At 42.1% G+C, this 18,620-nt stretch overlaps 2 protein-coding genes across 2 annotated transcripts; both read right to left on the bottom strand.

Moving 5' to 3' along the window:
* Positions 1 to 866: 866 nt before the first annotated feature.
* LOC127768828 (uncharacterized) lies at positions 867 to 7,671 on the bottom strand. Its single transcript, XM_052294482.1, has 8 exons — positions 7,284 to 7,671; positions 5,693 to 6,022; positions 5,203 to 5,462; positions 4,700 to 4,841; positions 4,231 to 4,602; positions 3,982 to 4,113; positions 3,134 to 3,262; positions 867 to 3,044 (listed from the first exon to the last, which is right to left on the bottom strand). Exons 1-8 carry the CDS (start codon positions 7,380 to 7,382, stop codon positions 981 to 983), a joined length of 3,528 nt encoding a protein of 1,175 aa, XP_052150442.1. The 5' UTR covers positions 7,383 to 7,671; the 3' UTR covers positions 867 to 980.
* A 5,935-nt stretch (positions 7,672 to 13,606) lies between these two features.
* Positions 13,607 to 18,097, bottom strand: LOC127768834 (metal tolerance protein 4). The gene is made up of 7 exons (XM_052294488.1): positions 17,665 to 18,097; positions 15,508 to 15,680; positions 15,228 to 15,426; positions 14,869 to 15,047; positions 14,626 to 14,776; positions 14,154 to 14,287; positions 13,607 to 14,058 (listed from the first exon to the last, which is right to left on the bottom strand). The coding sequence occupies exons 1-7, from the start codon at positions 17,840 to 17,842 to the stop codon at positions 13,879 to 13,881; spliced, it is 1,194 nt and encodes a 397-aa protein (XP_052150448.1). The 5' UTR covers positions 17,843 to 18,097; the 3' UTR covers positions 13,607 to 13,878.
* Between the last annotated feature and the right edge of the window lie 523 nt (positions 18,098 to 18,620).

Genomic DNA, 18,620 nt, shown 5'->3' with positions numbered 1-18,620 from the left:
AGTTAAGGGCATTTACGATTAGATGAAGCCCTGCGCTTTACTGTGGGATATATGGATGAATTTATGTTAAATGTCGTAGGACTAATCGATAGATTTGACCGGTTTGGGTTAAATATTGTGAAAATAATGTGAGATGATAATTTAGTATGCTTCTATATTGAGGTTTAGAATATAATGAATTGTAGAAGTAATTGCTATGCATGCATGGTGAGTTTTAGGTGTTTAGTGAGTTGATGTGGCATGTTTGCATGTTATTCTTTTGAATATACTAACAACTACTACTATGCTTACATATGTTGAGTTTTAGATGTTTAGTGGGTTGTAACTTTATAAAAGATATAGGCCTTGTTTAGTTGGGGAAAATTTTTGGGTTCGGTTGTCACATCGGATATACGGACACATATTTGAAATATTAAACGTGGTCTAATAACAAAACAAAATACAAATTCCGTCAGGAAACCGCGAGACGAATTTATTAAGCCTAATTAATCCGTCATTAGCAAATGTTTACTGGAGCACCACATTGTCAAATCATGGCGTAATTAGACTTAAAAGATTCGTCTCGTAATTTAATATTTCATGCATGTATTCAAACATTCAATGTGATGGATGAAAAGTTTTTGTTTTAGTAACTAAACAAGGCCATAGATACTGTGGCGTAGGGACTAGCGAGTGGCCTCTCCTTCACGTTGGAACCGGAACCAGGGCTAGGTGACCGTTCTATTTCCAGTGCCCTGCAAGGCAGTTCGCACTTCACATGAACTAGAACTTTACCGCATTTCTGAAATCTATGCCTTTACTAAGTTTTCATACACATGAGGAACGTACAAGGAGGAGGCTAAAATAAAGAAGACAAAGGCAGCCAATACAAGGAAAAAACTCAAGCATCTTTTATTTCGTTCGGACAATACAAATCACTCACCAAGTATAGTGCCAACCACAACAGCAACAACAGTATAGATCTCCCGCGTGTGTTGCTTTTATCTCGATATAAATGAAAACATGCTGCCATTTTTCGAGCAAAACAGATTGTATTCTTTGACATCAGTCTGCTCCCTCGAGCAAGGCTGAACTTGAACCTGAGCCAACGGCGTTCTTGTAGCTGACTCTCCACTCGTGTCATCTTTGGATGATGGTGGGGCAGGGGGAGCTATTGGCAGGTTAAATTGGAACAACGAGAAGGATGCATTCCCCTCAGGCGAGCTTTTGTTCTCTCCTGGAGCATCCTTCAGGTCCAACGGCTTAGGCTGAGAAGGATGCCTTTCTAGAGTCGGGTCTCCATGAGGATGGCCAACAGTTTGACTCTGATGCAATCCATTTCGGTAAGGCGGCGATGTATGCATGACTCTGAAGCTTGGCGTGGTCTTCCGAATCGGCTCCGGAGGAGCATAACTAAAAGCAGGAGCTGGGAAGTGATGAACATTGCTGTACTGCACTGGAAAATCAGGAGACTGCTTTCCAGGTACTCCAAATCCAAGTGGATTGGAATAGAAGTGGCTAGGCTGGGCATACTGCATGTATCCACTTGCTGGAGCAGCCCAGGGATGGTTGTGGAGCCCCATTATGGCTGAAGAATGTGTAGGTACATGCATGCTTTGGTGATGCAACAGCTGATCTTGGAAAGGGGGTATGTTGAATCCCAATCTGTCGTTGTGAGGCCGGTGCATGGCTTTTGGTTGGTATTCTCTGAAACCTTTTCCTGCACAAGCCTCAAGTAAGGACCGTGAAACGGTCTTTGTTGATGGAGCTTCCTCGATGCTGTTGACTCTCTCTGGAGATTCCTCAGAGTCAGATGATGATGATTCTTGATGTTGAGCGCTCAAAGAAGTCACACTGCTTGTGCTGCTTTCTCTATCTGCTTCACTCGTACATGAAGACAAGCCATCAGAACTGGTAGAGTTCATCATCAGCTCTTCATCATGCCCAGAACCTTCATCTTTTGTTGAGTAGCAGTCTTGTTTATCCACCATAATAGTACCACCGCAAGAAGTAGCTTGATTTTTCTCATTGTTTTCACAAGGTTGATCTGTTTCTGATTTACAGATATCCCTGGATCTTTCAGAAGATTGACTTAGTGGCTCATGCCCTGCGTCAAAATTTGGGCATTCACTGCTATCTTGTTCCACTAATTTGGTTGGATCAACATTACAAACTGCTCCCGACCCATTGTTTTTGTTGTCTAAGAAATTCTTCTTTTGAGAATCCATTGGCTCCCATACTTGCTTTGGAGCAACATTTTTCTGCTGAGTATTACCAGTACGGCTTTCTTTTGACACAATAAAGTTGTCCAAAGGATAGCACCTGCGGTACTGCACCCTAGGTCTCTCAACTCCTGTTTTTCTTGCCATCTTTGTCTCCCTACCTGATCCAGTTGATGATGAAGAACAGCTGTCATTTATTACATAGTCATCACGAGGGTCACAGCTGAAGGAAATGTAGTTGTGTCTATCCCTTGTTCTGTTATTTGTAGTAAACACTGAGTTACAACTTCGAGCACTATGTCTTGTCCTTTCCTTTGATTGCCACTGAAAATCACCAATGCTTCCATTTTCATCTCCGCACTCATCATAGCAACAAGAGGACTGATCTTGATGGAAATCTTTTCTCAGCCTCAGATTCCATCTTGATGATTTTGATTGTCCAGATGTGAAAAGGTCACTGCTATTTGTTCGAGCAAATTCTGTCAATGTATTGCAGTAGTCCATATTGTTTTGCACACTAATCTCCCTGCAAGCTGTTTGATCAACAAAGGTGTCAGGGGAGCAAAGATCCACCACTGTGGAATTATCTTCTTCTTCACTAGCTGAATCTCTAGAGTCAGGAGTATTTGTTGATTCATCATTAGTAGATGTTGAGTTTCTGAGAGTTGAACATGAATTATCATCTGATGATTTCAACCCAAGGATTTCTTTCCCTTTATCCCTCTCCTTTTCTTTCAGCCTCTCTTTTCTCCTGTGTTTCTTCTCTCTCTCTTTTGTTCTCCTCCTCATCCTGCGCTCTTGTTCATCTTGCTTTTCTTTCTCTTCTTCTTCAAGAAGCTTGTTCTGCAAGAAGTGTGTCAACGAAGTTGATGTGCACAAAATCATGGATGATATGAAATATTTTATGACTTCTATGCAATCACCACAAGTACCTGCTTTTCCAACGTAATAATTTCTTTGCATGCTACATGGACTCGCTCTTCCAAAAGTTCTAATGCAAGAGACACAAAAATACTGTGTGCATTTTGCCGAGCTGTACCTTCTCTGAATGCCTTCTCGACCTGCAATTAACCCATATTTAGCATATGCTTAAGCTTGTAACATAAGCATCTGAAATTTTAGCAAAACCCTCAATAAATAAATCTTGATTTGATCTTAGTAACTACAGTAACCACTACTAGTAATATTACAGGATAAAAGAATATGGATCCCCTTATGTACATATCTCTGTGGAGAATCGTTCTTTAATTTTTTTATTGCATTAAATATCTTGAATAATAAAAAAAGAAAATTGACTTTGATATGTGGAGGTCCAGAACTAGATTGGCATGTACTTAATGGCTACAACAGTGGCTAGAAAACACAACCTCAGAAGTGACTAAAGTGACTGACAATGCTATGATGGGGGCAAGACGGGTAGAAACAAGAACAACAAAAAACAACTTTTATTCATGAACCTTAGGTAAAGGAGTAGTGCTGCTGGAAATAACATACCACTCAGTTGCCATTTGATAAGATAGACAAATCACACGGTGTATGTGGGTGGAGGACTTCATATAGCAATCACAAACACTGGTAAGTTACTGTTCCTTCATTATGAAGTAGCAATTGAAGGAAAGTATATCTTATTGAAATGGAATGTATGATATGCAGGTTGTGCACCCAAATTTGGGAGCTGTGGTTTAGAAAATCAAGTTTTTTTTCTTTCTTTGTACAGCCACAATCATTACAACAAGTATTGCTTCCAACATTTCTTTTCTATACTTTGATTACAAATTACCTGTTCTTTAAATATAACTGCCGCGGCATCTAAAAGAAATTCTCTTGCCAGTTCAGGACTTTTGGCATGCTTCTGTGGATGTAAGCCATCACCATCAAGATCATTTCCATCCCTGTCCATGGCATCTTCTTCCTGCAAATATTTTTATGGGTCAGAAACTCAGAATGGCAACTTTTAGCACCAATAATAAATGTCCTAATTAAGTCTAGCCTAGTTAGATATAGTCCACCATTAGTGGTAATCACGTACATCCTCTTCCTCAGCCTCTTCAGCATGCTCAAAGAAACTTCTGATACTTTCACCCTTTGTAATTGTCACAAAACCATTCCCTACCACCAGTCTGTGGTGTACGCACGATTGGCCCTTTAAGGCATGTGCTTTAACGCACAGCTCTGTGTAGGTCCCATCAAGCTTCCAAGCTCTCAAAGTTATGAAATAGTCTTCAAACTGATCAAGATTAATACCATCTCTGTGGACTTGTACATTCATCCCGACATCTTCAAAGCCGAAAACATCAGATTGCCCTTCATCTGTCCCAATGGCCCATTCAAAATGATGATAAGATCCATCTGCCTCTGATAAAGTTTGGCGCCAATCAATTATGACAGCATCCTCAAACACCTAGAAAATAGAGAAGCCACATGTAACTTGAATATAACTCAGAAGCTATTGAATGGAAGTTAGAATAGTGAAGTGGGCGTCGAGGAGGCACCCTGACCTCACACTGGAAATCAGTGTCTGCAACACAGAACCAACTGGTGCAGCGAGGTTCCCTTCGCATGCGTTTCAGTTCCTTCAGTTCCTTGAATTCACGGATAACATTCCTTCGGCAATCTCGACAGAATCTCTTGCTCTCAAACCTATTGACATTTGTATTAAGAAAAAATAAAATCAATCCTACACTGATCAATTGTCAGTTGCTGGATAAATACAAACAAATAGATGCATTATTGGCAAAAAAAAAAAATCCCTACATATCTAGGTAGATCATAGATAGCTATCAGTATATGAAAAAGAAAATAGCAGGCCCTTATTGTATTTGCATCAGATAGCTATGATCGTTAATTAGAATTCACTGAATATCTGCAAGTCAGTTATGAACTCACTAGTTCAACTATGTTACTAATAATGTCCATGAGCTGAATGCCTATTCAGGTCAAAACAACTTGTTATCACTAATTTAAATTTGCATGATATGGAGGTCAACTTCATTATGCTCACCTACGCATAAGTCTTTCCATGAAATCCTCCTCCTTCATCCGCAGAAGAGATAATCTAGTTTCTTCACTCAATGCTGACCAGAAATCCACCAGTGTATCACATGAAAGGCGAGCAGTATGCAGAGCACATGTTTCTCTTGTTCCATACCCCCTGCTATAACTAGCTAGGCGTTGGCTAATCCATCCTCTGCCACTGCCACCACATGCATCAGGATAAAGCATCTCTCTTTCCCTTTCTCTTGCCCGTGCATTATCAAATACCTGATTAAACCAATGTTGAATGCATTAAGGTATAAGCTAATCAAGTAAACCTATCCTGTACTAGCATTGAAACTTCTAGGTTAACTTAACTCCACAAACATGACTTGGAGGTTGCTTAAGAAAAAGTAACAGAAGGGATCAATATAAAAATCAGAGCAAATTAGTTATTAATTGTACAATCGCCAATGAACTACACAAAAAGAGACATGAATCCCAAGTTGAAAACTTACATTCTGAAGCACCCGCAATGATTTTGCATTTACAAAGCAGTCAAGAAGCGTAAGGATGCCATCTTTTGTTGCTACAAGGCCTCCCCAAGGATGAACTGATGGGTCTTCTTGTTCCCCTTGCCTAATCCTTGTTTCTCCAGTTGTGTTCAGACGATTAACCGAGGCATCGCGCTGCAGTGTCTTCCCATACATGACTATTTGCATGAAACTTTCCAGAAGCAATCCATTGCACCTTGAACAATACAAGTTCTTGCGTGCTTGCTCAATGAGGGTTTGCTTATCCAATTTGAGAAGCTCCTGTCGCGCTTGAGGAGGCAAGCCATTCCAGAACTGAAACAAGTTTAATCCACAACCATGACATGCTCAGTTCCCTTTGCAACATGGCTATCACAAAAACCTCCATAACACTAAGACACACTTAAATAAGCTATTTGGTTTGCTTTCCAGCACAAAGGGAAGTGCTACTTTAAAGTCATAAAAACAATAAAATCCAGTATAATCTACTATTCAACGATAAAATGAGATAGCTCTGGAGTAGTTTAATGACAGTATCAATCAACCACAACTCTAATCAAGACTATTGGAGCATCACATTTAAAGCATCAGAGGTGGTGCATCATTGGAGATGCTTCAACAGAGCTGCAAACAAAATATCTGTGTGCCAAAATGGGGAAAGAAGTTCAAATATCGTTATGTCTTATTTAGCAGTTACTCTTCAATCAAATTATATTTACAACTATACTAGTTTATCAGCTTGCTCCAATGGAAGAAAATAAATAACAGGATGAGCAATTGAACAAATATGCAAGGCATGAAATTTATGATTGAAGAGTGTGTACAATATGCATAGTTTGTTGATAAGGTCAGAAACTCGTAAAAACTTAATAGAGTTAGAAAGAAAATAACATTCTACACGAGCCAATGACTTGCTTTCCTAAAATTATTCTGACAGAATTTTATTTTCCTAACAAGAACATTTTCATACATCAGATTTCATCAGCATAACAGCACTTACAGGCTACTCAAATAATCATGAACGACCTAAAACCAGTCCCCAACTTTTTTACTTCATTTCAAATCAAGTGCCCCATGCTCTTGCAAAACGAGGAATGACTGATTCAATTCCAAAATTCATACAGGAAGTAATCGGTAACACTATTTTGCCCCCCACGTTTATATACCAAACCAGGCGTACAAATCTACCTGCCACCATAGCTTAGAGCAATGTACCGCCAGAAACAGCTCAAAGCCAGTACAATCGAGCCTATCAGAAGTCAAAATTAGGATATATGCCCATGACCAAGTGCAACCCGATTGAATCTAAGCATGAAAATTCACCACTCAAATGGACTCACAAGCTTAGATAAAACAAAAACAGATCAACCAAACAACCTAGCTTTCCCCGACGCCATTTGCAGACAACTCTTCTGCGAATTACGCACAAACAAAAAACGCTAATCCAACCCACACGCAAGCAACTGTCTCAGTCCGATCCTCGGATAACACCACCATCGATTCACCCCGAATTCCCACCGCTCACATCAAATCCAGCCCCCCGACCAGACCAAAGTCGTTGCCCACGCGAGCCTACCTTCTGGAGGCGATCCAACGTGATCTCGTCCCGCCGCCGCGACCAGATCCCCGATCCCGACGCCGACGCCACCGCCGTCTCCGCCGCCACACCCGGCATCACGCCCCTCAAGCCTCCCGCAGACGCCCTCAACACAACGACGAGCTCGCCCCCGATCCACCGCCCATCCAAGTGGCCGCCGCCAGCGACGACGCAGCCGGAGGTGACCCGCCGCTTCGCCGCAGCTTGGCCCCGGGTCCGATCGGCCGCCGCCGGTGGCTAGCCGAGTGGGTTTTGGCTCAGACGGCGAGCGAGATGGGAGGAGGGGAGCGGAGCGCCGAGGCGAGACGAGGCGAGGCGAGGCGAGGTGTGGGGGTAAAAGGCGAGGAGAAGGGGAGGGATGAAATGGGGGAGGGAACGCGACGACGCCGTACGCTTTTTAACCGCCACGGTTAGGCCCCGCGGTGCGAGCTGCGATGTCTGGAACATGGGTTTCTAGCTGTTTCGGGATTTTAAGCGGGATTTTCCGCTGTAAAAATCAGTTTAACCGAGGCGGCGGTTCGCTAATTTGGTGTCAAATGCTGTCGCGTGACGTTTTCCTCGGGTGGCTGTCTTTGTTTTCTTCTTTTTTTATTTTAGTTTTATTTATTTCCTTTTGTGGGATGATTTCTTTTTGGTATTTGGTATGGTGTGTGCGAGTAGCTAGTACTATCTTGACTATATATCGGAGCTATTTTTCTTGTATTTTTTTAATTAAACCGTATGGTTGGTATGTCTAGTTGGTCTAATATATAAATGAGATGAGTTACTATATTGTTTTCATTTCTATTTTAAGCATGTCGCTTTGAGGATGAGATGGTGATGATGAAACAACACTCTATTCAAATTCGGTCATTCAGAGTTGAATTTAAGATTAAATCACCCTTTAGTTGCCTTCTGCAAAATAAACAATTCACTCCCAAAATCCTAAAACTCATTAAAAACTAAACAACGGTTTTTCGTCTATTCATGGGGAAGACACCAACTGAAAATAACCAGATTTACTGAAAAGACACCAACCAAAATAGCCAAGCAGAGCCCTAAAACTTTCTGCTCTGGACTTTTTCAGGCAATTTCATAAAAAAGCAGAAGGATGGAAAGGACTGAGAAAAGATCCACGAAAAACTCAAAAGGGAAAGCTAAGGACAGCAGATCGATGCCAGAGGGCAAGCAAAAGGCGAAGCTTTCTGGATCGCGTGCTGCCGATGGGGTGCGCAAAGCCCCGGCGCTCACTGCCCTCGGGCCCCACCTGGCAGTTTTCTACTACTCGCGTTGGACGGCGAAAATGAAAAATTCCAATCGGGCACACAGAACTACAGCAAAAACGTATGGTTGCTAAAAATGCGATGAACTTGCGAGCTGTACACACAAACGATCATCGATTTGTCCCTTCCTCGGCATGTACGTACAAGCTAAGCAATTAAAGTATACTTTTCCACGATTCGACACAAACTCACGACCACATCCACATGCCAGATACATTGGGTCCGGAAAACAGCAGCCCTGAGCACCGAAAACAAAAGCAGATAAGAAGAGAGAAAAAAAAAAGAAGAACTGTTCCAAGAGACGCAAGAAAATCGTTGAGCCATCACCCATCATGCCACGGGAGCGGTCGCCGCTCGGTGCGCGCGATGCATCGCACCTGGCGGACCAGCGATGGGCCGGTGGATGCACCGTGGGCGCATGCCACCAGCGCACGGTGCGCGTGCGCGGAAGCTGTGCACGACGGAGAGGGGGGCAGTGGATGGGGTGGGGTGGGGAATGCCATCGTGTCGTCATCGCCTCGCCGTGGGAGGGCGACGTTATGTCCCCATGTGCGAGATCCGGGGACCGGGGGGGATATATGGAGACGACGATGATGACACCGTTTCATAAGCAGCGCGACACGATGTGTGTGCAGCGCAGCCGGTGATGGATGGATTGATGGCCTGATGCTATACTGTACGCCTGTCCGGCCGTGCAAGTGCTGCTTAATCGGAGAACAGGAAACCAGTGACGTACGTGGGTACCGTATCCACTGTTGCTGCAAACCCAAAGAGGATATAATTTTGTCACGTGTTGATCTGACCTTGTGAAGATGATAAATAGGGACTACTACGCCGTGTTTAGTTTCAAAATATTTATTCAAACTTCTAATTTTTCCATCACATCAAAACTTTACTACGCACATAAACTTACAACTTTTCCATCACATTGTCCCAATTTCAATCAATCTTCCAATTTTAGCGTGATCTAAACACAGTCTACTCCCTCCGTCGTGTCCAACATTGACTGTCCGTCTTATATGAAATTTTTTTATTTTGTATTTTCATTATTGTTAGATGATAAAACATGATTAATATTTTATGCGTGACTTATCTTTTTAATTTTTTTTTATAATTTTTTTAAATAAGACGGACGGTCAAATGTTGGAGACGGAAACCAAGGTTTGTCTTTTTTTTTTTGACGGTGTGAGTAGTCGTTAATCTTAGAACTTCCTTTGAAATTATTGGCCGTTGATGTAAATCCTTAAAGTTACACCATGCAGTTTACTGGAAAACTCTAGATTTCATTATTCCTACTATAAAACTGTGAATTGTGACTCACTGTGCTTCTATATAACTGTGAATTTGTGACTCGCTAATGATGTAAAGGAGCTTTCATGTAAAGCCACAACAGTACGAACATGTGGCGGTTAGTTTTGCGTCTACGAAAGTCACCACATATACTTTCAAAGATTGAACCAATATATCTTAGTTTTGATAAAATTGTTTTGAAGACTGGATTAGTATATCTTAAGAGAGATTGACGACATTATCACAAATGCATTCGAAGACAGTTCCTATATATCTTGAGATTAACATAGTAACCATAAACACCCCGCTGTCTATGCCACCTATAAATAAAAATATAATTAGCATTAACTCTGAGCACTTATGTTAAGTTAAGAACTTTCAAAATGACAGGTTACATCATAAAAAATCTAACTGACTAAGCTACGATGAGTTTGTACATGGGTGTCAGATTTTTCCCAAACTAGCTAAATACCCGTGCTTGGCTACAAATAAAAATGAATTATACATGTGCTATTGTTTGGAACAAGTTAATTGTAAAGTTTATGGAACAATTTCGTCCCTGATTCATGTAGATGTCTTTCCATGATGATAATTGATAAACTGAAATTGTAGAGATGAAATAAAATATTAACAATATGTAGAAGGACCGTTTTGTAAAATTAAAATACTGGAAGATGTTGTTTGTTATATTGAGTTGGGAACTCACTTCCTCCATACGGAAAACGGAGCAACGCATTTTCTTATGATTAATTAAGTATTTACTTTTTTTTGGGAAAAATTGATTAATATGAAATTTTAAAGCAACTTTCATATATAAACTTTTTTTTGTAAAAAAACGTACCGTTTAGCAGTTCGAAAAATGTGCGCGCGAGACAGAGGGAAGAGAAGTTGGGAATTCAGAGCAAAGAACACAGCCGTAGTATACAACAGAGTTAGTGGGTGATAGATTCACTGTCACCACTATTACCTCTTTTAAAGAAGTAAAGATGTTCTTAGATAGTACTAGTAGGAGTGTAGCTCCGTGCTGCTAGGTGCTAAACCTATTAAACCAGGCCCGGTGTTGTTAATTTAATGGCCTGGAACGGAGCTAAAAAGATGGGCCTTTAATACAACTCTGATAATATAATGATGTTTCTAACAAATGTAATGTATAAAAAAAAATTCTTATCAAACAAGTTATATATCTTTCCTCTCGTGGGCTTTCTAAATCTAAGTTCCTATGGCCTATAGGCTCTTATTTCCATAGCATATATATATGGGGTTGGGCCCTTTGACCTCGAGGGCTCATTACGATGGCACAGCTCGACCCCCCCTAGGCCAGGCCTGATTAAGACCGTCCCATGCTTAACTATTTTTTACTACATTAGAGTCAGAACTAACTAATGTGATTCTTCGGTATTATTGATTTCTACTCCTCCGCCAAAAAAATGAATTTAGGATTGGATATGACATATTCTAGTACAACGAATCTGGATAGAGGTATGTCCAGATTCATAGTACTAGGATGTGTCACATCCAGTATTAGATTGGTTTTTTATAGACGAATGAATTTCTAAAACATTTATCAATAAAAAAATGTCTAAGAAATCAAATGTATCTTGCTACTTTTTTTTCAAGTACATACTTCCTCCGTTTTATAATGTACGTTTTATAATGTAAGTCATTCTATCGTTGTCCACATTCATATAGATGTTAATGAATTTAGACACACATATATGTTTAGATTCATCAATATCTATATGAATATGGACAATGCTAGAAAGTCTTATATTATAAAACGGAGGGAGTATTTATTTTTTTATGAATAAGCTAGTAAAAGGTAAATATGTATAAAAATGTGTTTAATGAGAATTTCATACGTTTGTTTTTTCTTGCGAAACAATGTTGATTATATTATATATAAGAGACGATTGTTACATAAACAAAGACATTAAACCAAACCAAACTTCTCCACATCTTAAAACGTCGCAACTGATACGAGCATACGATGTAGAACATCCATCGCGCCAAGCCAGCCTCCCGCCGCTGGTCGTGCCTCCTCGCACCAAGCCGGCCTCCACCGCCGCCCGGTCGCACCTCCTCGTGTCGTGCCAGCCTCCACTGCCACTAGACGTGCCTCTACGCGCCGAACCTCGACGTTGCACAAAAGCAGCAGAACACTTTTTAGCTCACGTCGCCCTTCCCATGGGCGACACAAGAGGCGATGCCACCACTGACTTCCTCCTTCCCTCCTCCTTCTCTGCCTCGCCACTGCCTGAGCGGGTGCCGACAAAGCCACGCGGCCGCAAGGACGACGACGGCAGGGCTTTGCCCAGCGTACGCTCGGACAACCCGAGGAGCTGGCCGGGCTGCGGCGGTGGCAATATGCGCCGTTCCGGCTGGATCCGGCGGGACGACGGTTGGCGGCAGGGCAGAGTGGTGGCGGCGCCGTCTAGCGATGGGTGGTAAAGGCGTTCGTTGTTGACGGCGGAAACCCCCGCCCAGATCCACGGGTTGAGTGATCGTGATGGCGGCGACGGGGACTGCTGGCGCGCGCGGCCGGGAGCGGGTACGGAGGCCGAGCGGCGCGGAGGAGGACGACGACGTCAGCTGCACGACGCGGGCCGTCCCCCGCAGCGAGGGCAGCGGTGGGCGTGGGTGACGGCAGGGAGGCCCTCGCCCGGAAGCCGGCGCAGACGATGGCTGAAGGCCGTCGTGGTGAGCCCAACAACGGCAGTGGTCCGCCGGTGAGTTGCACGACGCGGTGGTTTGTTGGACGGCCACGGGTGGCTAGTCGGGGGGGGGGGGGGGGGATGGCAGACGGCCGCATTTGGCTGGTGCGGCAGTGGGGGGAGGAGTGCTCGGAGGCCAGCACGTCATTTGTCATCGTCCAGGTATCAAGTGGTACCAACTTTACGACGTAGGTGAGGCATGAAGTGGTACTTTCCCTTTTACTCACATGTATCATCAGATACCTACATGTATAGCAGCCCCCTTCACTTAAACATGTCATCTTTCATGTAATTATTAATGGTGAAGTTGAGGGAATCGGGCCGAATTCTCCGAAACTTTCATACATGTCCGGAACTTCAATCCATGGTACATGGAGTATATCAGAGGGTGTCAACGTCTTCACGGGGAGGTGAGTAGATCAGATTGGATTCGACGCACTAGCACACAAAATATCACCTAACATGGCATTACTCCAGACAGATCTGATCGACTGAATAATAATTATACTACCAGGTATAGGCCAGTGCGCGATTCCATCTACTAAAATTCAGCATTTCAGCCAATAATGCGTGGCTTACAGACAGTCCCACGGCCGTACTACGGACTGCAATGGTACAACCACTAGTGACAAAGGGTACAACTGCAGAAGAATCATCCTACAATCCTAATAGAAGTACTTGCACTGTGAAGAAATTTCAAAAGAATTTCAAATTCAATAAATGAAAATATCCGGTCTATCGAAGAGGCTTTACGTTGTAAATTTTTACTGCTTGTTGTTTGCTGGATGTTTGCCGGGTGCATTGCTTTGCATCCAGTTTACACCTACTGGGCCAGTTCTGTTTTCCTTTCTCAATTTGGAAAGAGTGCTGGGCCTGATGTTGGGCTGAAAAAGGCAAAACCACATTTGTTAAAATGAGTTTCTTTTAGCACATACACCTTGACCTTCCCAGCAATGTAGGGCACTTACACACCATTGTTAAGCAAACCAGACAATATTTACAACTGACCTGAATTTCAGAACAAAAAAATTGCTTGAGATCATCCAGAACGTGATTTCCCCTTTGTGCTGAACTTTCCTCACAACAAAACTCTTAAACAGAGGGATGCACAAGTTCAGTCCACATAATCTCTAATATAGGTACTTAACTAATACAGTATTCTCTTAGGCCTACTTTCAGAAATGATGGCCAGACAATCTCATTTGTCTTCAGCCGTTTCATATAGCATAATGCGGCACGTACTGTAGCACATCCTGCATGGCAAGCGAACAAGCCAGCTAATTCGTTTCACGGTGGAATTCAAGTTGGTGGTCATGGTTGGCTGCTAGGCAACTTGCTGAGAATGTTGTGCTCTGGCTTGTGGTCACACTCGAAATCAAGGTGAACAAATGCCCGCTCGACTTCTGGGAGCTCCTCGATCTTTATTTGAAGTGATTCTCCAATAGCATGTGCCTCCTTAAGGGGCAATTCCTCTGGCAGCTCAATGTCAACCTGCCAGTCCGTTGATCAAATTAGCTGGGAAGAGCATATATATTTACCTAAAAGGGAAAAAAACAGCAAGGCAACAGAAAAACTGAGGTACCAACCTCAACAAAGTAAAGAACCCCAAAGGTGTATGCTCGAACTGTATCGACACGCTTGATTTGAGGATGATGTCTGATGGCCAAATATGTCAACTTCTGCAGCATTTCTGGCGGAGCTGATTCACCCACTAGTGACACTGCATCAAGGATAGCAATAAGCATCATTAATTCAGTATAGGACTATCTGCCAGTTAATCTAGTAAGTAACTTTCAGAACACATAAGGAATTGTGCAGGAATTACACTTATATGGTGAGTCAATTTATATATTTTTTTTCGGAAAAACATGTTCCCTACAATCCTGCTTCTTGCATGGGTTTAGTTCATCAGATTTCCATGTCCATTAGGCCTATCAAAGCAATTGATCCTAACAAGAGTTCTGGTATGAAACTTTTTACTACGACAACAGATAATGGATGTGGGAGGGGGGTAGGCCAATTATAAACGAATGCAACAGATGCTGGAGTACTGCAAACCTGCATTTTCCCACACCGTTCCAGACCAGTTTGTAATTGTGTACACTGCAAGGGCAATTGCACCAACTGGGTCAATCCACCAGTAGAACATATCACCAAGGACAGCAGCAGCCAAACCCACAACATTCGTGACGACGTCAAAATAATGATCCTGTGAATACCAACCCAACAAACTTTGGGAAACTGCACTCATTTGCCTTTCAAAGCATCTATTGAAATTAAAACATGGAGAAAGATCTAAACCTTAGCATAGGCACGGACTATCTTGTTACCAGATGTTCTGCAGTAGAGCCAGAGGGCTAGCTTAACTACTGTTGCAAAAATCATGATAGAATATAGCCATGTGAGTTGCACTGGAGTCAATTTATCTGGAGTCTCGTTCACTATCAGCTTTTCCACAGCTTGAACAAATACTTGGAATCCTGGAAATGCAAATAAAAAGCACATTGCTGTGTTAATGCATAATTTTGGCACAAAGACCATACTAAGTTGAGTAATAAATTTTGTAGTTTGAAGACAACAATACTGTTGCATATACAAAGAAAGCAAGTAAAGACATGACTTGATTGTCCATTCTTGTCCTGGCAAAGTTGCAAGCATACCTAATGTAGCCATTACAGCAGCAAAGATGATGATTCCAACAGGCTGCACCCTCAGTTTACCAATAGGATACTTGTAGACGTTGATGCTCTTCATCGAGAGATGTGTGAACCAAAGGATACCGCCAGCCATGAGATCAAGCAGCGAGTCCAATGTCGAGGCAGCTATAGCAATTGATCCACTTTTAATTGTAGCATATATCTAATGATGGTGTGGAAGTATAATAAAGTCAGCCTAGATGAATGTTAAAAAAGGGATTAAAATGAATCGGGAAAGTACAACCTTCAACGCCAAAAGAATCATGTTTGCATAGTTTGATATCTTCATGGCAAACTCACTCTGCTTTTGCTCCGCAATATCATCTTCTTCACTCATTACATTGGATTCTTCTATTGAATCAACTTCCTCAAAGGATCTCAAGGTGGCAAATTGTTTCTCGTAGTATTCTTTCTCTCCTATATTAGCCCAAAAGGTAACCATATCACATGAAGGAAAGCAGTGTCTTTTGAGCATATAAAAAGAGAGAATTTAATTGGTGTTACCCTTCATATGGATTATGGGGAGTTTGTCCAGGGTTATGAAATATTAGGAATAAGCCGTATGACACATTGGGCACACCTTATCTTAACAGTTATATTAAGAGTTTGTAGTGAAAAAATTATTAATAAGAACAAACTCTAAAAAATGATGTGAATATAGGAACAATAAAAACTAGTTTATTATAGTCCAGGATTTGCAAATCTTATCTCTATACTTAATGCCAGTACAAGAAAGATATGTGGTGATTCATACAACTGAGAACTTACTGCATAAGAAATACTAAAGAGTAAACACCACATTATACTTCTATATTTCTCTCCCTGATACAAAGAGTATTACTTATTTCGTAATATTTGCATTAAGTGTTTTCATCCCACCATTTTTAACACAGTTTGTAGTCGTTTATGAAAAGTAAAGGTGTATGTTTTTCCACTTAGCGACAATTGACAGTCTCACAATCCTGATACAGCTAGGCAGGGTTACATCAAATCGTGGATTAAAAATAAATAAAATACATCCCACCCACCTCACTTATTTTAAAGAAAGAGACAGGGAACAAAATGGCAATACAATAATTAAATGTACAACCAATGAAATCTCGTAACCAAATTTTTAGTACATGCTATTGGTAGAGAAGTCAAAAATTTCCACTGGTAGATGCAGAACATCCTTGCAAATATATTGGTATTAACAGCCAACGCCGGCTGGTTTTTGTATAATCTACATATCACCTCGGTTTGACAAACTGTAATTTAGTCTTGACGTGTTTTAGTATCTAAGCTACAATTTCAAAAGACATAAAGACCAAAGTTGGAAAGGGAAGTATATAGTGCTAAAATGAATTGAACGGCAGGCAGGCAGAATTAAAAAAGGCACAGCTAAAATTTCAGGTAAACAAAGGCCGGTATACCCATGTTTTGTATTACGTTGACCAGGACCGGAGAAAAAGTACTGTTCTGGTGGAGGAAATAGACTGTGGAACAGTGGAAGTCCTGGTTCTCCTGGACAAAGAAGAAATGCAGAGGAGACAGAAAGATCAAACGGAGATGTTCTCCTTGATGTGTAATTCCTTTAACTTCGACAACAGTTTCCTTTCTAGCAATTTAGATTTTTTTTTAAAAAAAAGAACTCTAGATGGGCTGCGAGATAGCCCTCCCCCTACCCAAGCTACTGCCTTTTCTTTCTATTGGTTGTATCTCTTGAACTATGTACTCTTCTTCCCCCTTTGGCTAAAAAAAAAGAGCATGTCCGTTAGAGAGAGCATCAGAGCAAGAAAGAAATAACATTGTCCTGAAAGATTTTTCGTACACAATTGATAGCTGCTTAGCATTTTTTAAAGAACATATAACGAATGACCTTTGCCTAGGAGCATGCATGAAAACATTATAGTCGGGATAAATCGCCACCTGTTATTCTTTAGAACCAGAAGGAGATCTGCGTGTCATTCTATTAGGAGTCATTCAATATGTTACAATCGCTAAAACCATATGAAAAGACCGTAAAAATGCGAACCAAAAGATAGTAAACCCACGAACTTGATCCGTCACCGTCAAACGGTATACCAAAGGACGACACACAACTACCAAGCACGCGCAAGTGGATGGTGAATCAAGAATAGAAGGCGATTTCCATCCATACAACAACATCGACCGCGCGATCACCAGCAAGAACGGCATTATCCACCGTAATTCTGAAAAGCTACTACAGCCAAACCCCAAAGACAAACTCACAAACACCCAAGTGATGACTAACAAAAAGGAGAGCCTAAAAAGAATCACAACTTTCATGCAACGTTGCCACAGCCAAACCTCAAAGGACAAAGGACAGATCGAAAACGGGGGAAAGATCAGAACGCGCTTTACAAAGAAGTAATGCGGGGAGGGCTGTCCAGCGTGGTACCTTCGCGGAGGCCCTTGGAGCGGGAGAAGTCGACGTGGGACGGCCTCTCGGGGTCGACGGCGTCGAGCACCTTCTTGGGCAGCCGCGACACGAACTCCCCGCGCATCGACCCGACCGAGTTGCGCCGCCGCTCCGCCAGGAGCGGCGCCCGCGCGTCATTCTCCCCCTTCGCCTCCATCGAATCACCTCTCTCCTTTCTCTCCCCCTCCCTCCCTCCCGGCCGCGAGTGGGGAGCAGTCGAGCTCGAGCCGGCGAGCCGCCTCTCTCCTCCGCTCTCTCTCTCTCTCTCTCTCTCTCTCTCTCTCTCTCTTCTCTCCCTGTCTCCTCTCCCTGCGATTCGCGATCGGGTCGTGGTTTGTTTGTTATTTTTGGCGTCCGGGCGGAAGGCCGGGTGTCGCGCTACCGTGGCGTGCTGCGGACGTGCGGACTGCGGTGCGGCTGGGACGCCCTCTTAAAAGGGATTTTGTAATAATAAGATAAGAAAAAGGGGAAAATAGAAGGGGACTATTTCGCATGTGAGAGTGGTGTGCACAGAGGGCTAGACCGCCGATCATGAGATGTGCGGTTCAGATCATAGTGCTGGCGCGAGAACTGAGCTTTGGTAAGATGTGGCTGTGTACCCCACCCATCAAATTGGAATTATCAGCTATTGCCTACTCCCCCGCTTCATGTCCTAAGACGTTTTGGTTATAGTCAAAGTCAAATTGTTTTAAATTTGAGTAAGTTTATAAACAAATATATAATATTTATAATATTAAATTAGTTTCATCAAATCAATAATTAAATATATTTTCATAATAAATTTATCTTGGATTAAAAGTGTTACTACTTTTCTCTATAAACTTGATCAAAGTTAAAACAATTTAATTTTAACCAAAGTCAAAACGTTTTATAACATGAAACAGATAGAGTAGTATACATGGTTAGTAACTAAGGACTTCTTTAGAACGTAGGAT

This window comes from Oryza glaberrima, chromosome 3 (genome assembly GCF_000147395.1).
Source record: "Oryza glaberrima chromosome 3, OglaRS2, whole genome shotgun sequence".
NCBI lineage: Eukaryota > Viridiplantae > Streptophyta > Magnoliopsida > Poales > Poaceae > Oryza > Oryza glaberrima.
The sequence above is the reverse complement of the archived record's forward strand: the minus strand, read 5'-3'. Positions and strand labels throughout refer to the sequence as shown.

Bases quoted from the DNA above. Each gene is read 5' to 3' on its own strand.
- LOC127768834 (XM_052294488.1), bottom strand. From the start codon at position 17,842: ATGGAGGCGAAGGGGGAGAATGACGCGCGGGCGCCGCTCCTGGCGGAG. The intron at 15,427-15,507 runs GTTGTACTTTCC...CACCATCATTAG, and splicing joins TGATTCTTTTGGCGTTGAAG to ATATATGCTACAATTAAAAG. The intron at 14,777-14,868 runs GTTTAGATCTTT...TGGTATTCACAG, and splicing joins TAGTCCGTGCCTATGCTAAG to GATCATTATTTTGACGTCGT.
- LOC127768828 (XM_052294482.1), bottom strand. From the start codon at position 7,382: ATGCCGGGTGTGGCGGCGGAGACGGCGGTGGCGTCGGCGTCGGGATCG. The intron at 4,842-5,202 runs GTGAGCATAATG...AAATGTCAATAG, and splicing joins ATGGAAAGACTTATGCGTAG to GTTTGAGAGCAAGAGATTCT. The intron at 3,263-3,981 runs GTAATTTGTAAT...GGTTAATTGCAG, and splicing joins CAGTTATATTTAAAGAACAG to GTCGAGAAGGCATTCAGAGA.